Source organism: Ostrinia nubilalis, chromosome 7 (assembly GCF_963855985.1).
Source record: "Ostrinia nubilalis chromosome 7, ilOstNubi1.1, whole genome shotgun sequence".
In the NCBI taxonomy this organism is placed as follows: domain Eukaryota; kingdom Metazoa; phylum Arthropoda; class Insecta; order Lepidoptera; family Crambidae; genus Ostrinia; species Ostrinia nubilalis.
Genome location: NC_087094.1, coordinates 10,939,506 through 10,963,538, shown reverse-complemented (window position 1 = coordinate 10,963,538; position 24,033 = coordinate 10,939,506). Strand labels below are relative to the sequence as shown.

The following is a 24,033-nucleotide window of genomic DNA, read 5'->3' as shown; positions in this document are numbered from 1 at the left end:
TAAATTATTCCTCCTTTCTAAACTGCTGATCTCTTCGCATTTCCTCCTTGTCATCAAACCTCTGTCTCTGCAAGAGTTTGAACGCTTTCCTGCCGAGGAGATGCAAGAGCTTCATCTGGCACTGCGCGCTTGAGGCCGTGGAGGACGCTGCTTGTAGCCTAAAAGTGTGCGAGACCCGTTGGACCCCAGAAGAAGAGAGGAACGTTCAGGGTAACGGCTTATAACCGCATGGCTTCCAAGGTACCCACTTTTCCATCCTTCAAGTAGGAGTCTTTCCGACCTGACATCGCGCAGTTATCTTAACTAATAGAGTCCTTTAATATTTAGGCTGAGTTTTAAGAAATTTGTAGTGGCAATAATATTCACCAAACCGAACCTAATTAACGACCCTGAATCCCTTGAGGTTGGCACTATCTATTACAGTAGTTATAATATTCTAATTGTTAACTGTGTACGAGCTTGCGAGACAATATAAATTGTGTCAATTGAGAGGGAGCTGTTTTATTTATATTATTAATTTCAATACAAGGAACGGTAACTCTTATAAATTTCTGTAAGCCGGACAACCTCTTTTCACATGCAGACAATTCACCATCTTCTCAGTCTGCACCGGTGGCGGTTCAATTCCAGTCACCAAGCCGCCAGGAAAAAATCCTTTCTTGCAGTGGCGCCCATCTTTTGGTGTTTATTATTGCCATCCTTTTTATGAAGTTTATGGGTGGAAAGCCAATAAAAGAAGCAACATTGTGTGCTGACTATCTGCTCATACACTTCTATTTTATTGTTAAATGTATTTTATTAGGGAGTCTCTCATGTGTGTGCTGTTATTTGTCTTGTTTTTTTTTGTAATTTATTTTATTTGTGATGCCCACATAATTTTTTTTAGGTTGTCCACTTCTTACATATTATTATGTTAACCATTATAACAGAGCGTACTGCTCTATACGAGGTTAGTTTACATGATGTTAGGTTACATATTTTTTGTGTTGCAACTCTTATTTTGTATATTATGTTGGGACAAGTAACATTTTTTTTGTTAGGTTATATTTATTTTATACCTACACTGCTTTTGGGCTTTATAGCTTATAACTTTTAGTTACTTACTTTAATTATTTTGTTTTTTCATACAAGACAAGCACAGTTTTAGTTTTAATTTTAGTGTTTTTAATTTGTACTCATAATAAGTAAGTACATAATGTAGTTTATATTACCTACCTGGATATTTTGTTAAATAATGCTAACTAAAATCTTTAATTATTGTTTATGTACTTAGGTAACAAATTGCTTTTGTGTCACTATGGACATGTAACTTTTATTTCATGTTACCTAGTACACATTATTTAGTATTACATAATGTTAGCACAATATTGTAACTTTTATTTGGAATTAACTAATTTAATTTGGCTTAATTTTGATAACTTAAACCAGATATTCCTATTAGTTATTTAGGCATTATACTGCAGTGTATTATAGGTTTGGTACATAATGTTATTACTGGCTAGTGAGTTGTTTGTGGGTACACTTACTAACTTGTTAATATTTATACGGGAATAACTTAATTGATTATAATATGGTTTTGATAACAATTAAAAGTTATTAATTTTAGTAAAGTGCCATTCTTCTTGTATAACTTTTGTGTAGTTTAAAAATTAATGATAATAATTTTTCAATACTCAATACTCAATAGGTATCTATGTTTATTTAACTTTTGGAAAATATTTTTGCCACATAGTTTTTTTTTTCAAAAATAATTTTATTAGGCTACCTTCTTTAAGGAAGTTTTTTTTAATTATAGTTATGCCAAGGTTCTCGGTCGTAGGACTTAGGATCTTCTTTGTTCTGGGTAGGTAGGTACTTAACTTTGGTAACTAACTTATGAGTTTAGTTTTTTTTTGGACACAATCGTATGGTGTAATGTTTTTCTGTTGGGAATTTAATAGATTCTTTTATAGCAAAAATTTTTTTTTGGACACAATTGTCAATCGAGTTGTCGGGTAACTGCTACATACTTACTAGCCTCGGTGCTTTATTCTGTAACTTATAGTTCAGAAATTGTTTTCCAGAGATTGTATCTCTGTGTTTTTGTTTTGTTTTGTGTGAGTGCTATGTATCTCCTATATACATGCCTCGTTTGTTTTGTTTTTTCCAGGGATGACATCATGTGCTTTTATGCACTATTCCCTGTGTTTTGTGTTTTGTTGCGATGACGTCCAATTTATATTGTGGCCAGCGACGTTTTTGTTCTGTGGTTTTTAACCCAGACATTTTTTCTAGGGATGACATGTGTTGAAATATACACTTTCCCTAGGGCCCACTGGATGGCTATTCCAGAAAATATGTTCGTAATGGCCGAAATAGCCTTACAACGTCACTGGGGACTCGAGTACCACTGGTTCACAGTTGGGACTCTATGGGGAATTTTGAATGCAGGTGGCAAGCAGTGTAATTTGAAACTGATGCTTACAGGCTTAGATTAATAAAACCCTTACAGGTATGAAAGAGAGGTTTGAAAGATGATTGTATGTTAGTGTTGGGTTTTATTTATGCTCGGACAGCAGAGATTGTTTTAGGTTTGAACCAGGACTGATGTTCAGTCCTGGTTTGGTTTTCATCTGGTTTGTTTTGCTTAGTGAAAAGTCAGTTTGTTTTTGTTCCTGTTATGTCAGCATACCCTACAACTCGTTGTTTGTTTTCTTTTTTTTTTTTCAGTTGAAGTTTCTGCTGGAACGTTTTCTGTTAAGAGGTTTTTCTGCGTTTAAAAAAGCAAAAACCAAATAAAGATCTCACGTGTCCTCTTTAACAGATGGATAGCGATTAATCATAACTTAACAGTTTTACAGTCATAAAAAATGGCTATAGCGTAACTAGTTACCTATTTTTTGAAGATGTGACTCTGGATCCTTGTAAAGACACATTTTTGGGGTAAAAACCTTTCCTTTAATGAAATGAAGTTTAGAACTAGGCTTTCAAATTGTACCAATGTTGGTGGGAAGTGGACGTTTGATAAGTGCTTGTCGCGGAAGGTGCGATTTATTTGATGCCGAGTGTATATTAGTAAAACGACCGTTACCAATAGACTATGATTCACCTTGTGCAAATGTGCGTCCCGAAGATGATACAGTATCAACAAGTTGGCCTGCTTAGCTAATCAACGTAGTGTTTTGGTTACGCCGCCAGTGTGCTTAGAAAAGGATAAAGATACAGAAATAAGGATATATTTAGGTAGACAAGATGGCCGAACATCAAATGCAAGAGCATCATCGCTAATTGACTCCATTGTTCTTATTCCGTCTTTTGATGACATACCCTTCTTCGCAAATAGAAGTGATTTGAAAGAGGAGTTTGACCTATCGGTCAAACTATTGATTGTGGAAATTCATATTACTACAGCCTTAATAGAGACACAGTGCCAGAAATTTGCAAAAAATATCATGCTAGTATTGGGTTTTACATCCTGAAGGATCACACTGGCATGATTCAGTGCCAGAATCATGCCAGTGTGATCCTTCAGGATCAAAAAGTCATCAGTGTAACTCCTACACAGGATACTGTCAATGTGTGAAAAATATCGTCGGACCCAGATGCGACCGCTGTGCGCCAGGCACATATGGTTTTAGTAAATTCGGCTGCAAGCGCTGCGACTGCAACAGCATAGGTTCACTTGATAATTTTTGCGATGCTACAAGTGGTCAATGCAAATGTAGAGCCAATACATACGGATGCGCATGTGACCTATGTCAGCCTGGTTATTTTAACTTCCCGAATTGTCAACAATGCGACTGTAATGGTCATGCAATGGAATGTGACGATAGAACTGGTGCATGTAAAGAATGTAGAGACTTCACCGAAGGCCACAGATGTGAGCGATGCATAGATGGATATTACGGTGATCCTCGACTTGGTGTAGATATACCTTGCCGTTCTTGTCCTTGTCCAGGTGTTAAAGGTGATCCTAACAAGAGCAGTCACGCTGATCGATGTGAATTAGACTCCGAAACGAAAGATGTGGTGTGTGATTGTAAAGAAGGATATGCCGGTCTTCTTTGTGATGTATGCGCTGATAACTACTTTGGAGACCCTATTAAAGGAACCTGTGAAAAATGCGAGTGTAATGATAATACCGATATTACAAAACCTGGTAACTGTGATCCTTATACTGGTAAATGTTTACAATGCTTACATAATACAGCAGGTGACCATTGCGAAGTTTGTCAAGAAGGATATTACGGTAATGCAGTCGAAAAAGCTTGTTATAAGTGTAACTGCTCTGTTCTTGGAACAAACTTTACCAGAGGAAATTGTGATGGTATCACAGGTCAATGTCCATTGTCCATGTTTCAACAATGTTAAAGGTGTAAATTGTGATCAATGCACAGATAATCACTGGCGAATAGCAGTGGGAACAGGGTGTGACCCTTGTGAATGTGATCCTATAGGATCTTTATCACCTCAATGTAATCCCTATATTGGAAAATGTGATTGTAAACCTGGTCATGGAGGAAGACAATGCGATCAGTGTCAGGAAAATCACTGGGGTGACCTGAATTTGGAATGTCATGAATGTGAATGTGACTTACGTGGATCTATATCACAACAATGTATGAGAGAAAATGGATCATGTATATGTAAGCCTGGTATTGGCGGATACAATTGTGACTTATGTGCTCGAGGTTACCTTGGAGAAGCTCCCGATTGCTACGCCTGTGGAGAATGTTTCGATAACTGGGATCGCCTTATTAATGATTTACGTATCCAAACTGATTATGCTATCGGAAATGCCAGCAAAATAAAAGTCGTAGGTGCTACAGGTGCTTACACTAGAGATTTTGATGAAATGACTAAGAAGTTAGCGGAAGTAGAAAACATGCTTCAAAGCGCTAAAATGGGGCAAACAACAGTTAAAGACCTTTTATCAAATATCAGTAGCTTACAAGATCAACTAACGTCAGTAGAACATAAAGTTAAAGATGCCAATGATAATCTCAATGACATAACATCAAAAATCAATTTAGGTAACGTCACATTAGATGGACTAAGAAACAACATTCAAAACTTGAAAGGTAAGACCATTGAACTTGGCAGCAATGCAACGAAATTGCAAGAGGCCAATCTAGAAGGCGCCCTAAACTTAACTAGAGAAGCAAAACAAAGAGCTGTCAAAGCATCAGAAGGAGTACAAACAATAATTGCTAATACTGATAGGCAAATCAAAAATACAGACAGGTTAATTGAATTGCAGTATACAAACTTTAATAATACACAAAATGAAAATGATAAAAAGCTAGATGATATTCAGAGTCAACTATCAGATCTGGAATCACATTTGCCTAAGCTAAACGAAAAAATGTGTGGTCAAGAAAGTGATAGCTGTGACATTTGTGGAGGCGCCGGTTGTGGAAAATCCGGCGGAATATCTTGTGACCAAGGAGCTGTTACAAAAGCGGAACAAGCATTAGATTTTGCCAATAAAACTGAACACAGAATCAAAGAACATGAATTAACAGCAGAAGACCTATTTAGATCAGTTTCGCAAGTAAAACAAGATACCATAGTGGTTCGTTCAAGAGCAAACGACTTATTTAATAGAGCTAACGATTTCAAATCATCAGCTGAACGCATAACCAATGAAAGTTTAGAACTTACTTCCGAGTTAAAACAGCTCTTATCGAATACATCTAACACTCCGGCCGATGTAAGGACTTTAGCGCAAGATATACTCAAATTATCTATTAGCATAGAACCCAAAGAAATTACTGAATTATCACATCGAATTAACTCTACTGTATCGCAACTAACAAATATAGAAAACATCATAATTGAAACAAAGCCAGACTTAGAAAGAGCCAAAGCGTTAAAACTGAATGCTACTGTGGTGAATCAATCGGCAAATCTGACATTAAAAATGGCTAATAAAGTTTTGGAGGCTTTGGATGAAGCTCAAGCTGCACAAAATGCTGCAGAAAATGCAATTAACAAAGCTAAGAGTGACATTGATGCAGCCAAAGCAGATTTAGTTCCAATAGCTATGGAGACAGAGCAAGCACAAAAGAAAGCGAATGAAACAAAAGATGCAGTTGAAGGCCTACGACTCCGTCTTTCAGGTTTACATAAAGATATCCTAAAAATAGAAAGTGATGCAGAACAAGTGAAGCAGGAGGCAAACGATGTCGTTAATAGAGCTGAAATGGCCGAACAAAAGGCAAGACAGCTTAGACAAGACTTCAAACAGACTAACATGTCCCTTGCAGAGCGCGCAAGTCAGACATCAAATTCTAGAGAGCGAGCGCAGCTTTTACTAAACCGTGCTACAAAACTCGCTAGCGAGACACAGTCGCAACTTAAAGTGCTAGCTAACAAGACATGGAAGAGCTGTATAACGATCATAACGCCCAACTTAACACTCTAGAAAAGGAAATAGGGGAGCTTAACACTCTAATGAATTACTACCTTTCGGAAATCACAAAGCGTTCTGATCACTACAGGTCTTGCACGACGTAGAAGTGGCCACATTTATTAATCCTGTTAATACTACATTATCACTTTTTAAATTGAGTGCCATAGTACCTACTGTATAGTTCAGTTTTAGTCATTTTTGAAAGATGTAGTATGACTGCGTCTAATCTACACTCAACATCAAGTAAACCGCACCTTCCGCGACGCGCACTTTAAAGATTTTCTTCTGACACAATCATGGTACCCCAACAATATTGGTGTTATTTAAAAGCCCAATAAATATCCTTAAAGAAAAACACATTTCATTTCTAAATAAATGATTAACATATACCATAAATGTGACTTGAAAATAGACCTCACTTTGGGCTCACCTCTGGGATCAATTAGACCAATTTTTATGGTTATAAAACCAAATAATGATATCACGTATCCTCTTTAACAGATGGATAGCAATTAATCCCAACTTAACAGTTTTATAGTCATAAAAATGGCTCAAGCGTAACTACCTATTTTTTGAAGAAGTGACTCTGGATCCTTCTAAAGACACATTTTTGGGGTAAAAACCTTTCCTTTAATGAAATGAAGTTTAGAACTAGGCTTTCAAATTGTACCAATGTTGGTGGGAAGTGGACGTTTGATAAGTGCTTGTCGCGGAAGGTGCGATTTATTTGATGCCGAGTGTATATTAGTAAAACGACCGTTACCAATAGACTATGATTCACCTTGTGCAAATGTGCGTCCCGAAGATGATACAGTATCAACAAGTTTGCCTGCTAATCAACGTAGTGTTTTGGTTACGCCGCCAGTGTGCTTAGAAAAGGATAAAGATACAGAAATAAGGATATATTTAAGTAGACAAGATGGATGTAAAGAAGGATATGCCGGTCTTCTTTGTGATGTATGCGCTGATAACTACTTTGGAGACCCTATTAAAAGAACCTGTGAAAAATGCGAGTGTAATGATAATACTGATATTACAAAACCTGGTAACTGTGATCCTTATACTGGTAAATGTTTACAATGCTTACACATAATACAGCAGGTGACCATTGTAAAGTTTGTCAAGAAGGATATTACGGTAATGCAGTCGAAAAAGCTTGTTATAAGTGTAACTGCTCTGTTCTTGGAACAAACTTTACCAGAGGAAATTGTGATGGTATCACAGGTCAATGTCCATTGTCCATGTTTCAACAATGTTAAAGGTGTAAATTGTGATCAATGCACAGATAATCACTGGCGAATAGCAGTGGGAACAGGGTGTGACCCTTGTGAATGTGATCCTATAGGATCTTTATCACCTCAATGTAATCCCTATATTGGAAAATGTGATTGTAAACCTGGTCATGGAGGAAGACAATGCGATCAGTGTCAGGAAAATCACTGGGGTGACCCGAATTTGGAATGTCATGAATGTGAATGTGACTTACGTGGATCTATATCACAACAATGTATGAGAGAAAATGGATCATGTATATGTAAGCCTGGTATTGGCGGATACAATTGTGACTTATGTGCTCGAGGTTACCTTGGAGAAGCTCCCGATTGCTACGCCTGTGGAGAATGTTTCGATAACTGGGATCGCCTTATTAATGATTTACGTATCCAAACTGATTATGCTATCGGAAATGCCAGCAAAATAAAAGTCGTAGGTGCTACAGGTGCTTACACTAGAGATTTTGATGAAATGACTAAGAAGTTAGCGGAAGTAGAAAACATGCTTCAAAGCGCTAAAATGGGGCAAACAACAGTTAAAGACCTTTTATCAAATATCAGTAGCTTACAAGATCAACTAACGTCAGTAGAACATAAAGTTAAAGATGCCAATGATAATCTCAATGACATAACATCAAAAATCAATTTAGGCAACGTCACATTAGATGGACTAAGAAACAACATTCAAAACTTGAAAGGTAAGACCATTGAACTTGGCAGCAATGCAACGAAATTGCAAGAGGCCAATCTAGACGGCGCCCTAAACTTAACTAGAGAAGCAAAACAAATAGCTGTCAAAGCATCAGATGAAGCAGAAGGAGTACAAACAATAATTGCTAATACCGATAGGCAAATCAAAAATACAGACAGGTTAATTGAATTGCAGTATACAAACTTTAATAATACACAAAATGAAAATGATAAAAAGCTAGATGATATTCAGAGTCAACTATCAGATCTGGAATCACATTTGCCTAAGCTAAACGAAAAAATGTGTGGTCAAGAAAGTGATAGCTGTGACATTTGTGGAGGCGCCGGTTGTAGAAAATGCGGCGGAATATCTTGTGACCAAGGAGCTGTTACAAAAGCGGAACAAGCATTAGATTTTGCCAATAAAACTGAACACAGAATCAAAGAACATGAATTAACAGCAGAAGACCTATTTAGATCAGTTTCGCAAGTAAAACAAGATGCCATAGTGGTTCGTTCAAGAGCAAACGACTTATTTAATAGAGCTAACGATTTCAAATCATCAGCTGAACGCATAACCAATGAAAGTTTAGAACTTACTTCCGAGTTAAAACAGCTCTTATCGAATACATCTAACACTCCGGCCGATGTAAGGACTTTAGCGCAAGATATACTCAAATTATCTATTAGCATAGAACCCAAAGAAATTACTGAATTATCACATCGAATTAACTCTACTGTATCGCAACTAACAAATATAGAAAACATCATAATTGAAACAAAGCCAGACTTAGAAAGAGCCAAAGCGTTAAAACTGAATGCTACTGTGGTGAATCAATCGGCAAATCTGACATTAAAAATGGCTAATAAAGTTTTGGAGGCTTTGGATGAAGCTCAAGCTGCACAAAATGCTGCAGAAAATGCAATTAACAAAGCTAAGAGTGACATTGATGCAGCCAAAGCAGATTTAGTTCCAATAGCTATGGAGACAGAGCAAGCACAAAAGAAAGCGAATGAAACAAAAGATGCAGTTGAAGGCCTACGACTCCGTCTTTCAGGTTTACAGAAAGATATCCTAAAAATAGAAAGTGATGCAGAATAAGTCAAGCAGGAGGCAAACGATGTCGTTAATAGAGCTGAAATGGCCGAACAAAAGGCAAGACAGCTTAGACAAGACTTCAAACAGACTAACATGTCCCTTGCAGAGCGCGCAAGTCAGACATCAAATTCTAGAGAGCGAGCGCAGCTTTTACTAAACCGTGCTACAAAACTCGCTAGCGAGACACAGTCGCAACTTAAAGTGCTAGCTAACAAGACATGGAAGAGCTGTATAACGATCATAACGCCCAACTTAACACTCTAGAAAAGGAAATAGGGGAGCTTAACACTCTAATGAATTACTACCTTTCGGAAATCACAAAGCGTTCTGATCACTACAGGTCTTGCACGACGTAGAAGTGGCCACATTTATTAATCCTGTTAATACTACATTATCACTTTTTAAATTGAGTGCCATAGTACCTACTGTATAGTTCAGTTTTAGTCATTTTTGAAAGATGTAGTATGACTGCGTCTAATCTACACTCAACATCAAGTAAACCGCACCTTCCGCGACGCGCACTTTAAAGATTTTCTTCTGACACAATCATGGTACCCCAACAATATTGGTGTTATTTAAAAGCCCAATAAATATCCTTAAAGAAAAACACATTTCATTTCTAAATAAATGATTAACATATACCATAAATGTGACTTGAAAATAGACCTCACTTTGGGCTCACCTCTGGGATCAATTAGACCAATTTTTATGGTTATAAAACCAAATAATGATATCACGTATCCTCTTTAACAGATGGATAGCAATTAATCCCAACTTAACAGTTTTATAGTCATAAAAATGGCTCAAGCGTAACTACCTATTTTTTGAAGAAGTGACTCTGGATCCTTCTAAAGACACATTTTTGGGGTAAAAACCTTTCCTTTAATGAAATGAAGTTTAGAACTAGGCTTTCAAATTGTACCAATGTTGGTGGGAAGTGGACGTTTGATAAGTGCTTGTCGCGGAAGGTGCGATTTATTTGATGCCGAGTGTATATTAGTAAAACGACCGTTACCAATAGACTATGATTCACCTTGTGCAAATGTGCGTCCCGAAGATGATACAGTATCAACAAGTTTGCCTGCTAATCAACGTAGTGTTTTGGTTACGCCGCCAGTGTGCTTAGAAAAGGATAAAGATACAGAAATAAGGATATATTTAAGTAGACAAGATGGATGTAAAGAAGGATATGCCGGTCTTCTTTGTGATGTATGCGCTGATAACTACTTTGGAGACCCTATTAAAAGAACCTGTGAAAAATGCGAGTGTAATGATAATACTGATATTACAAAACCTGGTAACTGTGATCCTTATACTGGTAAATGTTTACAATGCTTACACATAATACAGCAGGTGACCATTGTAAAGTTTGTCAAGAAGGATATTACGGTAATGCAGTCGAAAAAGCTTGTTATAAGTGTAACTGCTCTGTTCTTGGAACAAACTTTACCAGAGGAAATTGTGATGGTATCACAGGTCAATGTCCATTGTCCATGTTTCAACAATGTTAAAGGTGTAAATTGTGATCAATGCACAGATAATCACTGGCGAATAGCAGTGGGAACAGGGTGTGACCCTTGTGAATGTGATCCTATAGGATCTTTATCACCTCAATGTAATCCCTATATTGGAAAATGTGATTGTAAACCTGGTCATGGAGGAAGACAATGCGATCAGTGTCAGGAAAATCACTGGGGTGACCCGAATTTGGAATGTCATGAATGTGAATGTGACTTACGTGGATCTATATCACAACAATGTATGAGAGAAAATGGATCATGTATATGTAAGCCTGGTATTGGCGGATACAATTGTGACTTATGTGCTCGAGGTTACCTTGGAGAAGCTCCCGATTGCTACGCCTGTGGAGAATGTTTCGATAACTGGGATCGCCTTATTAATGATTTACGTATCCAAACTGATTATGCTATCGGAAATGCCAGCAAAATAAAAGTCGTAGGTGCTACAGGTGCTTACACTAGAGATTTTGATGAAATGACTAAGAAGTTAGCGGAAGTAGAAAACATGCTTCAAAGCGCTAAAATGGGGCAAACAACAGTTAAAGACCTTTTATCAAATATCAGTAGCTTACAAGATCAACTAACGTCAGTAGAACATAAAGTTAAAGATGCCAATGATAATCTCAATGACATAACATCAAAAATCAATTTAGGCAACGTCACATTAGATGGACTAAGAAACAACATTCAAAACTTGAAAGGTAAGACCATTGAACTTGGCAGCAATGCAACGAAATTGCAAGAGGCCAATCTAGACGGCGCCCTAAACTTAACTAGAGAAGCAAAACAAATAGCTGTCAAAGCATCAGATGAAGCAGAAGGAGTACAAACAATAATTGCTAATACCGATAGGCAAATCAAAAATACAGACAGGTTAATTGAATTGCAGTATACAAACTTTAATAATACACAAAATGAAAATGATAAAAAGCTAGATGATATTCAGAGTCAACTATCAGATCTGGAATCACATTTGCCTAAGCTAAACGAAAAAATGTGTGGTCAAGAAAGTGATAGCTGTGACATTTGTGGAGGCGCCGGTTGTAGAAAATGCGGCGGAATATCTTGTGACCAAGGAGCTGTTACAAAAGCGGAACAAGCATTAGATTTTGCCAATAAAACTGAACACAGAATCAAAGAACATGAATTAACAGCAGAAGACCTATTTAGATCAGTTTCGCAAGTAAAACAAGATGCCATAGTGGTTCGTTCAAGAGCAAACGACTTATTTAATAGAGCTAACGATTTCAAATCATCAGCTGAACGCATAACCAATGAAAGTTTAGAACTTACTTCCGAGTTAAAAGAGGTCTTATCGAATACATCTAACACTCCGGCCGATGTAAGGACTTTAGCGCAAGATATACTCAAATTATCTATTAGCATAGAATCCAAAGAAATTACTGAATTATCACATCGAATTAACTCTACTGTATCGCAACTAACAAACATATAAAACATCATAATTGAAACAAAGCCAGACTTAGAAAGAGCCAAAGCGTTAAAACTGAATGCTACTGTGGTGAATCAATCGGCAAATCTGACATTAAAAATGGCTATTAAAGTTTTGGAGGCTTTGGATGAAGCTCAAGCTGCACAAGATGCTGCAGAAAATGCAATTAACAAAGCTAAGAGTGACATTGATGCAGCCAAAGCAGATTTAGTTTCAATAGCTATGGAGACAGAGCAAGCACAAAAGAAAACGAATGAAACAAAAGATGAAGTTGAAGGCCTACGACTCCGTCTTTCAGGTTTACAGAAAGATATCCTAAAAATAGAAAGTGATGCAGAATAAGTCAAGCAGGAGGCAAACGATGTCGTTAATAGAGCTGAAATGGCCGAACAAAAGGCAAGACAGCTTAGACAAGACTTCAAACAGACTAACATGTCCCTTGCAGAGCGCGCAAGTCAGACATCAAATTCTAGAGAGCGAGCGCAGCTTTTACTAAACCGTGCTACAAAACTCGCTAGCGAGACACAGTCGCAACTTAAAGTGCTAGCTAACAAGACATGGAAGAGCTGTATAACGATCATAACGCCCAACTTAACACTCTAGAAAAGGAAATAGGGGAGCTTAACACTCTAATGAATTACTACCTTTCGGAAATCACAAAGCGTTCTGATCATTAATACTACATTATCAGTTTTTAAATTGAGTGCCATAGTACCTACTGTATAGTTCAGTTTTAGTCATTTTTGAAAGATGTAGTATGATTGCGTCTAATCTACACTCAACATCAAATAAACCGCACCTTCCGCGACGCGCACTTTAAAGATTTTCTTCTGACACAATCATGGTACCCCAACAATATTGGTGTTATTTAAAAGCCCAATAAATATCCTTAAAGAAAAACACATTAAATAGACCTCACTTTGGGCTCACCTCTGGGATCAATTAGACCAATTTTTATGGTTATAAAACCAAATAATGATATCACGTATCCTCTTCAACAGATGGATAGCAATTAATCCCAACTTAACAGTTTTATAGTCATAAAAAATGCCTCAAGCGTAACTACCTATTTTTTGAAGAAGTGACTCTGGATCCTTCTAAAGACACATTTTTGGGGTAAAAACCTTTCCTTTAATGAAATGAAGTTTAGAACTAGGCTTTTAAATGGTGCCAATATTGGTGGGAGGGATGCATACGTTTGAAAGTGCTTGTCGCGGAAGGTGCGATTTATTTGATGTCGAGTGTATATTATGTCCGAATACTTATGTATAATAATGTAATGTTATGTAATATTTCATTTTTTTTAATAACTTATGTATAGCCCGACCAGGAACATAAAAACCCCCGCCAAGTTGCGGAAAACTAATGGTACTAATTTCTCTTAATGGCAACAGTAACTAAAAACTGCATTGACATGTCACCTTGCATGTCAATAATTTAACTGTCTATTGCTGTCAAAGTGTAAACAAACTTTATTTTAAATGTGTGCAATTGATTTTGTGAATTAAATTGCTAAAAACTTTTTATAGCCGTGAAAGAAAAGTGGTTCACAATGTGTTAAGGTCTTTGTCGAAGAGAAATACTAAGGGTTCGGACAATATTTTCATTGAATAATGTTTCCGACAAAGGTTGTCAAATTGACTGACACATTTATCGTATAGTACAGCCACTATGAAAATTAGCTGTGGTTTGTTTCAACTACCTATTTTAAAGTTTTTTGTCACTTTGTAAGTGTTGAATTTTATGGAATTGGGAAAGAGTACAGAGTTTGAAGCGTTCATGAGCAAACATTGTAGTTCTGAATTTGATTATTGATGAATAATAAAATAAATCCTACTAGCTCGATTGATGGTTTCATTTAATTTATTTAAACCAGGTTACCTATAATATAATCATTTTTCGTTAATTTATGAAAATATCAAATTAGCCCGTAATCCTGAACCCTGATACATAAAGTTAGCCTATTAATTTAACACAGGTACGACTGTACTCAGTGTTGCACTATCAAATGCAATTGACGCGCCTCTATGCCAGGATTTTTATCTGTACCCCCAGTGAAAAGGGAGTTAAGTCGAAAATGGTGATTTTTGGGAAATCGCATTTGAAGTTAAAAAAAATCCTGCTTCGTCGCTATTAGAGATAACTTGGTGAAATATTTTTTAGGTGAAAGGTAATGTTAGATATAATTAGGCAGTGTGCCAGTTTGGGAAATATAGCTTGTGGTTTTTTCGTAATTAAATAAAAACCTAGTTATATCACCATGCACGACAACTTTACATTCGTGTAAAGTGATGTAATGAGATATAAATCATTTTACACCACACTGAATTAACCACACGCTAACAAGTGTAAAGTGATACATTTTCCACCATTTCTGTTGATAATTTTTTGTTTCTTCAATTTTAGAAAAAGTTGTAAAACAAACATAAGTAATTACACTATGAGGAATCATTATTTCAGGTTATTTAGGGTAATTCTTCCAAAAATTGTTACTTATATTAATATACACCAATTTTGTGGAGAGAAAAAAAATGTGTAAACTGATCTAACTAACATAATAGCGATCTAAGTATCCTAATAATTATGTGTAAAGTGATATGAGTGGCGACTGTAAAGGAATAAGGCTAGAATTTGAGACTGAATTCTAATTATTTACTCCTTAAATGTTTATTCTGATCTGAAACTACTATTTTATTCATTATTACACCATATACCATGAATGATATCGGCCTAAATCACATACATTATCTCCTATTATAAAGTAAGTATAGCTAAAGCAATTGTGTAGTAAAGACCAGAAATAATGGTTTCACATGAACTAATTAGACAGGAGACAGAGAAAAGTTTGTTTTCTACAATTACCCTTTTAGGAATCAAACCCTGGACCAGAGATGGTGATGTCAAGGTATATTGATTGCCTTTTGGCTACAGAAGGATAATATAAAAGTAAATTCATAAAATGCTTTTGTTTTCAAGAAAGAGGCTTTTAAACAGCCCTTTAACAAGTCCTAGTATTACTTGAACCCTACAATAATTTTGGGACATAAATGGACCAGTGCTGAGAAGAAGCAGCGCAAGAAATTTAGCCACCCTTGTCAGACTCTTCTTAAATCATAAATAACTTGAAAAAAACGAACTGCCTAGGGCGGGAATCTTCTTAAATCAATAGAGACATGAATTAACAGATGTTATACTTGCGAGCTAAGCAGATAAAGTCCAGCAACATATGCCATTTACATAATTATTTACTTTATACATAGTATCCATTCATAAGGACTTTCGTAGATAGTTTCTCAGGGCAATCGAATATTGCACTTAGCCTCTTGATTAGACCATTGTGTGCTATTTGTAATTTATCTTCCTATTCCAATCGCTTCAGATCCCCCCAAGTAGCAGCAGCCTATCTAGGTCGCTACAGGCCTTCTGCAGCGACCCTGGTGATTGGAGAATTTGAGCCTGTTGATCTGCTACGCTTGTGCACTACTTGTGCACGTGCTGCGGTTTTTCTTCTGCCTCCATGCATATTCTACACAGTAGGCTGTCTGTAACAGCTATATTGTGTAGGTGTTTGTTTAACATACCTGTTATTACACTTAGGACCTTGTGGATGTTGTCCCTGTTTAGTCTTATGAGGCTGCGGGAGAACTTTTTCGATATATCCACAACTGCATCTTTTGTTTGCCTGCATCTTTTACAATCTTTCCATTCTGTGTGGTGTTATTTTTCTATTTTGGAGCGCAGCCAGGTCTTGATCTGTGCTTATGGTATCGGCATTATAGGTAATTGTTCCGGACCAAATATCGTCGTGTACGATCCCTTTCTGGCCAGTTCATCTGCTGCGTCGTTGCCCAAGGAGTTACTGTGCCCTTTGATCTACTTCAGGAGTGCAGGGTAACGCCATTTGCGTCTGCAATGACTTAGGAGCGCGTCATGGCATTCCAATATAAGTATTATAATGTAGTATATTAAGTTGCTTTGTATTGCTTGCACTATCTGAGATTATTTTTATATTCAGACCTCGGATGTCTATGGTTGCAATCGCCTGTGCTGCTCTGATTGCATTCTGTTTGGAAAATTGTATGGGACAATATTATTTGATCCTCTAAAAACTAATTGATCTTTTTTGTATGTGCACTTTTAAAAATAAATGATGTATTTTATTATATTTTATCTTTATATGAATTATTGGGTCTATATTAGTTGATCTACGGATAAATTATGAATGATCTTCATTTAAGGTAACATAATATTTATGTTTAACATAAGCTTTTAATATTTGGTAAACAAAAATAATATTTGATCCTCTTTTTTAGTTATTGATCTTTAATTTTGTTAATTTGATGATTTTTATATCAAGTTTGCCTTTTAATATTGATCACCTAATAAATACATTTCGATCTATGTATAACTTAACTTTAAAATATATTTGATCTAACTAAAAATATTATTGGTTAATATTTTTAATTAAAAAATATCTTTTATCTGGGGCACACTGAAAACCAGCGCCGTGGCCTTCGTCACCGTGGGCCACGGCATATGCTGAGTGGGGTCCCGTTGCAGTGGGCATCTTGTTGGTGGATGGGTGGCACTGCTCAGTTTGCTCTTATTTTTATTTTTTCTTCTTTTATTATTATGTGCCACTGTCATGTCTATGTAATTGCCTGTATTTGTGTGATGTCCGTTGTAATAAATGTATCTTTCTTTCTTTCTTTCTTTCTTTCTTTTAATTTACGCGGTACTTTGTGGTTGAGTGACAATCGTCCGTCATTGGTTACTGAGTTGGCCAAGGGCTTAGCGGCCAATGAGCAAGCAGAATGGTACATTGCCATGTTTGTTTAAATTACAAGCTTTGCTTAGTTTGGGACTAGAGGCGCTATGTAAAATAATTTCTTACTTCTGTCATCCCTGAACCCGACATCATAATTTTTACCTCTTTATTTTTTTCAAATCGCAAGGTTGATTTTCTCTTAGTATACCGATCTCGACCGTGATCAGTGACCATAAAGTCATCTGTTAACGGGTCGATTAGACACGATAAAAGCACTAAACGATATTTGTTTACTTTTAGTGCGACATCGGGTCGTAAGGACCTGATAAGTTCTTTTTTCCAAATATTTACTGTGTTTGACGAAACAATTGCAAAACAATATGTATCTTTCGTACTACTGAAAAGACCGAATATATCCATCCCGCAGCAACGCATCCAGCACCTAAGGTCAATTCGACCCGATAACGCAGTGTGAACGTGTTAAGTATGCTTTTTTAATAAAAAATAAATCTTTGAACATCAAGTGCCTTTAAATTTAAATAGTTTCCATCCTTTGATTACAACTTAATAAAAATAAGTACCATAAAATAATTATTTTGAAGATTATTTGATATAGACAAAAAATAATTTATACAAATCGAATTATTTAAAAAAGTATCACAATATTGAATATTTGGTGCTCATTTCTTTTATTTTTGTGGACCAACAAGTAACGATCAAATATAATTTTTACATCTCAATAATTTTTTGCGTAGTTCAAAAGAGATTAAAATATCGATCGATTTCATTTATTTTATGTCTCAAAGAAAGAGGATCAATCATTAAAATAGATGACCATTTAGATTTTTTTATTTGCCGTTTTTGCTAATTTAAAAAGATCATTTAAATACATGCCAAATTGTATTGTGTTTATCTAGTGTTGTAGATATTCTTAGTATATTTAGGTAATTCGAGAAGACACCAGCTCCTGTACCTTTTTGGGTTTTGGAGCCATTAGTGTATATCCTAAGTTCATTGATTCCAGAGCAATCTTGCGTTTCCGCTGTAAGCTGGATATTATAATCTTCAGTCGAAGATTTGAACACAGGGAATTCTGTCGATGGGTGCCTCGGTGAGAGGTATTTCTTTTATTAGGGTTTTGTGCAGGATCGTGGATTGTCCTGTCTCCTTGTTTTACTTCTTATTATGTCCTTGACCTTTAAGTCTTAAAGCGGCTGCTTGCGCTTCCTCCTGAATTAAGAGGTCTAAAGATCTAAGATTCAGAAGGTACTCAAGTGATGTCGATGGAGTGGTTCTCATACAACTAGTGGCCGCTATGCTTACTATGCGTTGCAGGCTTTAGAGTTTTGATCTTGCTGTGGATAGTTGTGTTCTATGCCACCATACAAGTGATCCATAATAATATGTGTAAGAGGGCCATATAACCGACGTGTACAGCCAAAGTGTTATCTTTGGGTTGAGACCTCATCTACTACCAATGAGTCTCTTGCACTGATGGAATGCCATTTTTATTTTGTTCTCGACATGACTCGCCCAGTTCAATTCGTTGTCAAAGGTGATGAGTTTTGTTTATAAAGAGTTCTGGTAGTTGGAGCTCTTGTAAATTCTATAATGCACTTATTAAGTACTTTTATTGACAACATTAGGCACTTTGAATTCAATTATATGTTTTACTAGTAGATGTTCACCATTATTTATTAAAACTATTAACTAAAGTTCTTTGATTTATAAACTACGACATTATTTTTTCCTTTAATCTGACGTTTGGGTTAAGTTATATCATTTTACACCAAATAATTAACCAAATTATTAGTTGCGATTTTCAAATGTTTCTGATCTAAGTAACTTATAACATTTTACACATGTACGAAACTTTTGTGGTTAATGGTATTAGTCTAATTGAATCATTATACACAAAAAAAATAACCTTTTGTTCTTTACTTTTTGTGATATAAATTAAGTTACATTCTTTTTCACCAACCAACAATACATAGTTTTTTTTTGTGTATATTAATATGAGTCATCTTATATTGTTAATCACAAATTCAATCTGAACAACTTCAATCGTGTAAAAAGTAGTAACACGAGTCATACCTCTTGACACAATAAAAAATTGAAAGAAGCCTCCGGTACACTTTGTTAAAAGTAGACATGTATCAATATACACGAAAGAAAACTCAAAATTGGTTCACAAAGCCTTACTTGTATCATTTGGCACAACATTATTTTCTTTTCTATACGTCGTAGAAACATACCGATTAGATACAAAAATAGCTAATTTTTCAGAGATTCACATTATGTTATAAAGTCAATTTTGATCTAAGTCGAGTTAGATCCGTTTTCACTGGGGGTACAGTTATGTTCCTGGTCAGGAACTGCAGTCGGTCATTTGAACAACCTCTACTAATATTCTGTGTTGTGAACATGATCTTTGTAAAATAAGCACACCTTTTGCACAAGTAATTAAAATTTCCTTAATTTCACATATTATTAGAGAAAGTCTTTGATCCAGATCGTTTCATCAGCGACGTTGGCATGAAAAAATCGAGATTTAGAACACTATAATCTATCTATCACCTGTGAAATGTTAAAATTTACTGGTTTTTTATTTGTTCCTTTGTATTTACACAACTACCTATCTGGATGCCAAATTTGAACCTTCAAGGTAATCTGGAAGTGGTTAGAATTTGGTCTATAGGTCAGACATGTATGTCAATACCTAAAGAACCGTTTGAGGTTTAATTATGAAATTTGAAGCTGATGTTTATCTTGCAAGTCTCAACACATGAGCCAAATTTGAAGTGTTAATGCACAGTAGTTTTTGAGTGATGAGGAGTCAAAAGTGGCTCCAAGTGGTTCGTCTAAATATACGCACGGTGCAGTCTCCTCTCTGGAACTAGGCTTAACATGCTCCCGCATGTCTAGAATGTTTACTCAATGTTGATTTAGTCGGTTTTCTCCTGATGGGAACACGTAAGACAAAAATAATATTTTAAATATTACAGACCTAGAGCTGATGCCGCGAAAACTATACAAGATATAGAAGAACTTGACTATCTCACCTGTAGCAAATTGAATAAGCTTTTTTGAGTTCATAGGTAGTAGTTATGTCACTAGAACAGTCATAGTTTCTGAGGATTAAGCGAAAAACTGAAAAGTGGTACCTTTAAACACCCCTCTCCCTGCCGGCTCAAGGGCTAAGGGCGGGGACTTTTGCTATGTTCACCTCCTACCTAACTAGTCTAAATAAAGTCCCGAAGTAATAACTGCGATTTTAATTAAATTTTGGCTGAGAAGATTATTTACTTCTAATAAGAAGTGTGTAGTTGATTCAAAATGTAGGAAATAAAAGTTTTAAACGTAAGTATTACTTTCACTGTCGAAACGCCCTGTAAAATTGTTACTCTAAATTGTAACAATTTCAGCGTATAATCATCGCTTTATCATGGAATGTTTAATGTTTTCAGAAATACTATCCCCCAGACTTCGATCCTTCCAAAATCCCGCGCATAAAATTGGCGAAAAACCGCCAACCAATACACCGTGCGTTTGATGGCCCCATTCAACATGCGCTGCGCGACGTGTGGCGAGTACATCTACAAAGGAAAGAAGTTCAACGCCCGTAAAGAGGATGTAGAGATTGAGGACTATCTTGGGATAAGAATTTACAGGTATTTTCTTTCTACATAAAACCAACAAATAGCACATTACACAATGTTAAAGTCGAGTTTATTTCATTATAGCTTGGTTTTCAGTTTAACTTCGACACTCAGTAAAAGCTTTGACATAATTCAGAGTCCAGAGACATAATAAGGCTCATTTTTACGATTTAGCGGTTGTGTAGATGATAATTGTCTCAGGATTTTAGCAACATACTTTTAAATTTTTAATCTTTTTTTTTTATCCACAACGAGGAAGCTCTTGGCCTGTACTATTCTGCGTATTGTTGTAAATACACACATGCTCAGTTCTGTTTCATTTACAATTTCAGTGCACACGGTGCCTTCAAGATATCATTCAAGACAGATCCTAAGAACACGGACTACGAGATAGAAGCGGGGGCCACGAGGCACTTCCGGGCTCTGAAACTGGCGGAGGAGCAGGCCAAGCGGGAAGAAGAGGAACAAAAGGAGGAGGAAGCCAACAATCCTATGAAGTTATTAGGTAAAAATTATTGATTGACAATCCCTTTAGACTAGAATAAATTACTCTACTTAGTAGAATAAATCAGTTTCATTTGCTATAATACAAGTAGGACATTAAGTTAATGTTAAAACATATCTAAGGAGGCTAAATCAAACAGTGGCTTGGCCTGTTATTATAATATTTGTTTTAAAAAAATGGCTAGAATACTGTGTAATATTGTCTGTTTTCTTGCAAGAAAAAAGTCAAAATAGTTTAATTGTTAAACATTATTTAGGACAGTATTTAATGTTCATAAAAGCCCAACTGCTATTCTGAATTATGCAATTCTGAATCAGATAGTCAACATGGCCTGTTCTTGGTGATCATGTATATTCTCTCAACACATTAGACTCATCTCCTGAAATATGATAATTGGGTAGAGAGAGATTTATAATCTTTTTTTATTTTTTATTTCAGAGTATAGAACCGAACAATCAAGACAAGAAATTGAACTGTTGGAGAGTCTTGAAGAATGAGGCATGCTCAAGCATTACCAGCCTGAACCTGAAGCTGTTGAAAACGCGAGGCAGCTCGTTCGAGCCGGCCACGGCCAAGCGTGCGAGCGCGGCGTGCGCGCCCCTGGCCGCCTGGGTGCGCGCCAACTTGGCCTACGCCGCCGCCGCCGCGCGCGTGCGCCCGCTGCAGGCCCAGCAGGCGCGGCTACATAAGTGAGTGATTTGCAATATTGAGTATTTTTAGCGCATCCCCGCGGCAGGATTACTAAAGACTACCGATTTAGTACTCGCTAATTAGCGTCAGTGGCAGTCAGTATTCACTCTAGTAGCTACTCTTCATTAAGTGCAAATGTGATCATTCATTCTCTTTCCACCTACTACAACTTCGCCGCTCACTTTGAAGTGACGTAGTAAATTGAATTAAGTGTTATACTGTTAATCGTACTAACTATTCTAATTCTGTCGTATCAATAAAATGCAGTTTCAGCACGTATTCCGTCTATTTTACCTCAAGTGACATTAATAATAAAAAAGCGAACATCGAAAGTTAATAGACAATAAAAAAACATAACGTAGAAAAGTATAAATATTTATAAAAAAGTGTCCATTCGTGGTATACTTTAATTGTACTAACAAACCAATTGGCTCTGTGCACGATTACAGCGCCAACTAGCGTCCACAACTTTGTGGGCTCTGTCACATTGACATTTAGGTCGTTAATTGTGAAAAAATATCGAAATGAAAAAATAACAAATATTTTCGACTAATAAATTGTTGTGATACCACGATTTGGGTGGAAAAAAGGTTTTGAAATCATTTTGGTCATTCAAATCAAATGAGGTAAGTCCAAAAAGTGTGTTTAATTTTGATTGTGTCAGGGTTTGTTTACTTCATTTATAGTTGTAGTTTTACAGTAAAACAAAAAGAAAAAGCTACTTTAACGGATTCATTATATAACAGTAAATATATTTAAATGTTCCTGTATCGCTAGTAATAAATTAAATATCGTTTTCAGATCGAAATGAGTATTGTTTTGAAGACCGGGTTTGTGAGTGTTACAATATCAAATTCCAAAGTTGTTGGTATTGGCTGGACCAAGTCCGAGATGTAGAAGAATTAAGAACAAAACAAGGGCAGAGTTCAATAATTCACGCTCTCATCATAAGGCAAACATCTGTGCACAACAACTACTGTGACTCATTTTTGTACTACCACGTTGTATAGTCTAGTAATTTCCAAATTGTAAACGGCTATTAAACCAGCCCTATCGAAATACAGTCCACTCTTTTATTTAAGTTCCCAGTAGGACCCTTTTCATGTGGTTAATTAATGATATTAAAATGTATTATGTAGAATCGCTTTGCCATTGACAGATACATCTGATGACAGAGCTTACATTATTTCTACTTTTGACCACCATGAGCGCTGCGATAGATTATGTTACCCCCACCTAGTACTTCGCACCCAGCGAATACAGTCTATAACCTTTTTCTTAATTACTTTGTTGGATTCACAACCGATACGGTCGCTCTCACTATAAATAACTGGTCGATGTACAAATCCAGTAAAACATTTTGTTTAATTCTATCACGCATTATTTATCAGAAATCTTGTCGCCGCCGAGGAGCAGCTGCACGCTTTATCCAGCGGACTGGCCACAGTAGAGGAGCGCGTGGCAGCGCTGCAGCAGCAACTGGGCCAACATTCGCGTGACGCGGCCGCGCTAGAGCTGTCCCTTTCGACCGCTACCAGCACCATCGCCGCCGCCACCGCACTCATCGCCACGCTCGCGCAGGAGTATGATGCCTGGGAGACTGACGTAAGACTACTGATATAATAAAGCTGTGAGCTCTATACAGCTGGTTGGGTCAGCCTAAGTAGCATTCGGGGTTCTATATAATATGTCTAGTCGTTCACATGTACTCCACAAGCTGTGTATGTCAGCTGTATACGAGCTGTATAGCTTGCTATAATGCTTTTATAGAACCAGTTTGGGCACAAATTAGACAGCCTTAAGTTCACTATGGATGTACATTAGCAGTATAATAGCAGTTTAAGTAGTAACATCGGACTTAAAGCTGACTTACGGCACTATATGGGACGCAGTGTGAATCATACAACGTACGTGAGTGTAATAAAGAGAAACAAGTGACTAAATGCACAGCTTTCAAAGTTATAAAATCCGACAAAAGTACTCC

The 24,033-nt window shown here is 36.5% G+C and overlaps 3 protein-coding genes and 1 pseudogene across 3 annotated transcripts; all 4 read left to right on the top strand.

Moving 5' to 3' along the window:
- Nucleotides 1-4,228: 4,228 nt before the first annotated feature.
- LOC135073283 (laminin subunit beta-1-like) lies at nucleotides 4,229-6,921 on the top strand (annotated as a pseudogene).
- A 37-nt stretch (nucleotides 6,922-6,958) lies between these two features.
- On the top strand, nucleotides 6,959-9,714 carry LOC135073282 (laminin subunit beta-1-like). Its single transcript, XM_063967398.1, has one exon. The coding sequence runs from the start codon at nucleotides 7,067-7,069 to the stop codon at nucleotides 9,455-9,457; it is 2,391 nt and encodes a 796-aa protein (XP_063823468.1). The 5' UTR covers nucleotides 6,959-7,066; the 3' UTR covers nucleotides 9,458-9,714.
- A 95-nt stretch (nucleotides 9,715-9,809) lies between these two features.
- Nucleotides 9,810-14,272, top strand: LOC135073285 (laminin subunit beta-1-like). Its single transcript, XM_063967400.1, has one exon. It carries the CDS (start codon nucleotides 10,379-10,381, stop codon nucleotides 12,428-12,430), a length of 2,052 nt encoding a protein of 683 aa, XP_063823470.1. The 5' UTR covers nucleotides 9,810-10,378; the 3' UTR covers nucleotides 12,431-14,272.
- Nucleotides 14,273-19,557: 5,285 nt separating this feature from the next.
- LOC135073290 (splicing factor YJU2-like) lies at nucleotides 19,558-23,566 on the top strand. The gene is made up of 5 exons (XM_063967404.1): nucleotides 19,558-20,555; nucleotides 20,663-20,866; nucleotides 21,187-21,359; nucleotides 21,798-22,048; nucleotides 23,441-23,566. Exons 2-4 carry the CDS (start codon nucleotides 20,748-20,750, stop codon nucleotides 21,854-21,856), a joined length of 351 nt encoding a protein of 116 aa, XP_063823474.1. The 5' UTR covers nucleotides 19,558-20,555; nucleotides 20,663-20,747; the 3' UTR covers nucleotides 21,857-22,048; nucleotides 23,441-23,566.
- Nucleotides 23,567-24,033: the final 467 nt, after the last annotated feature.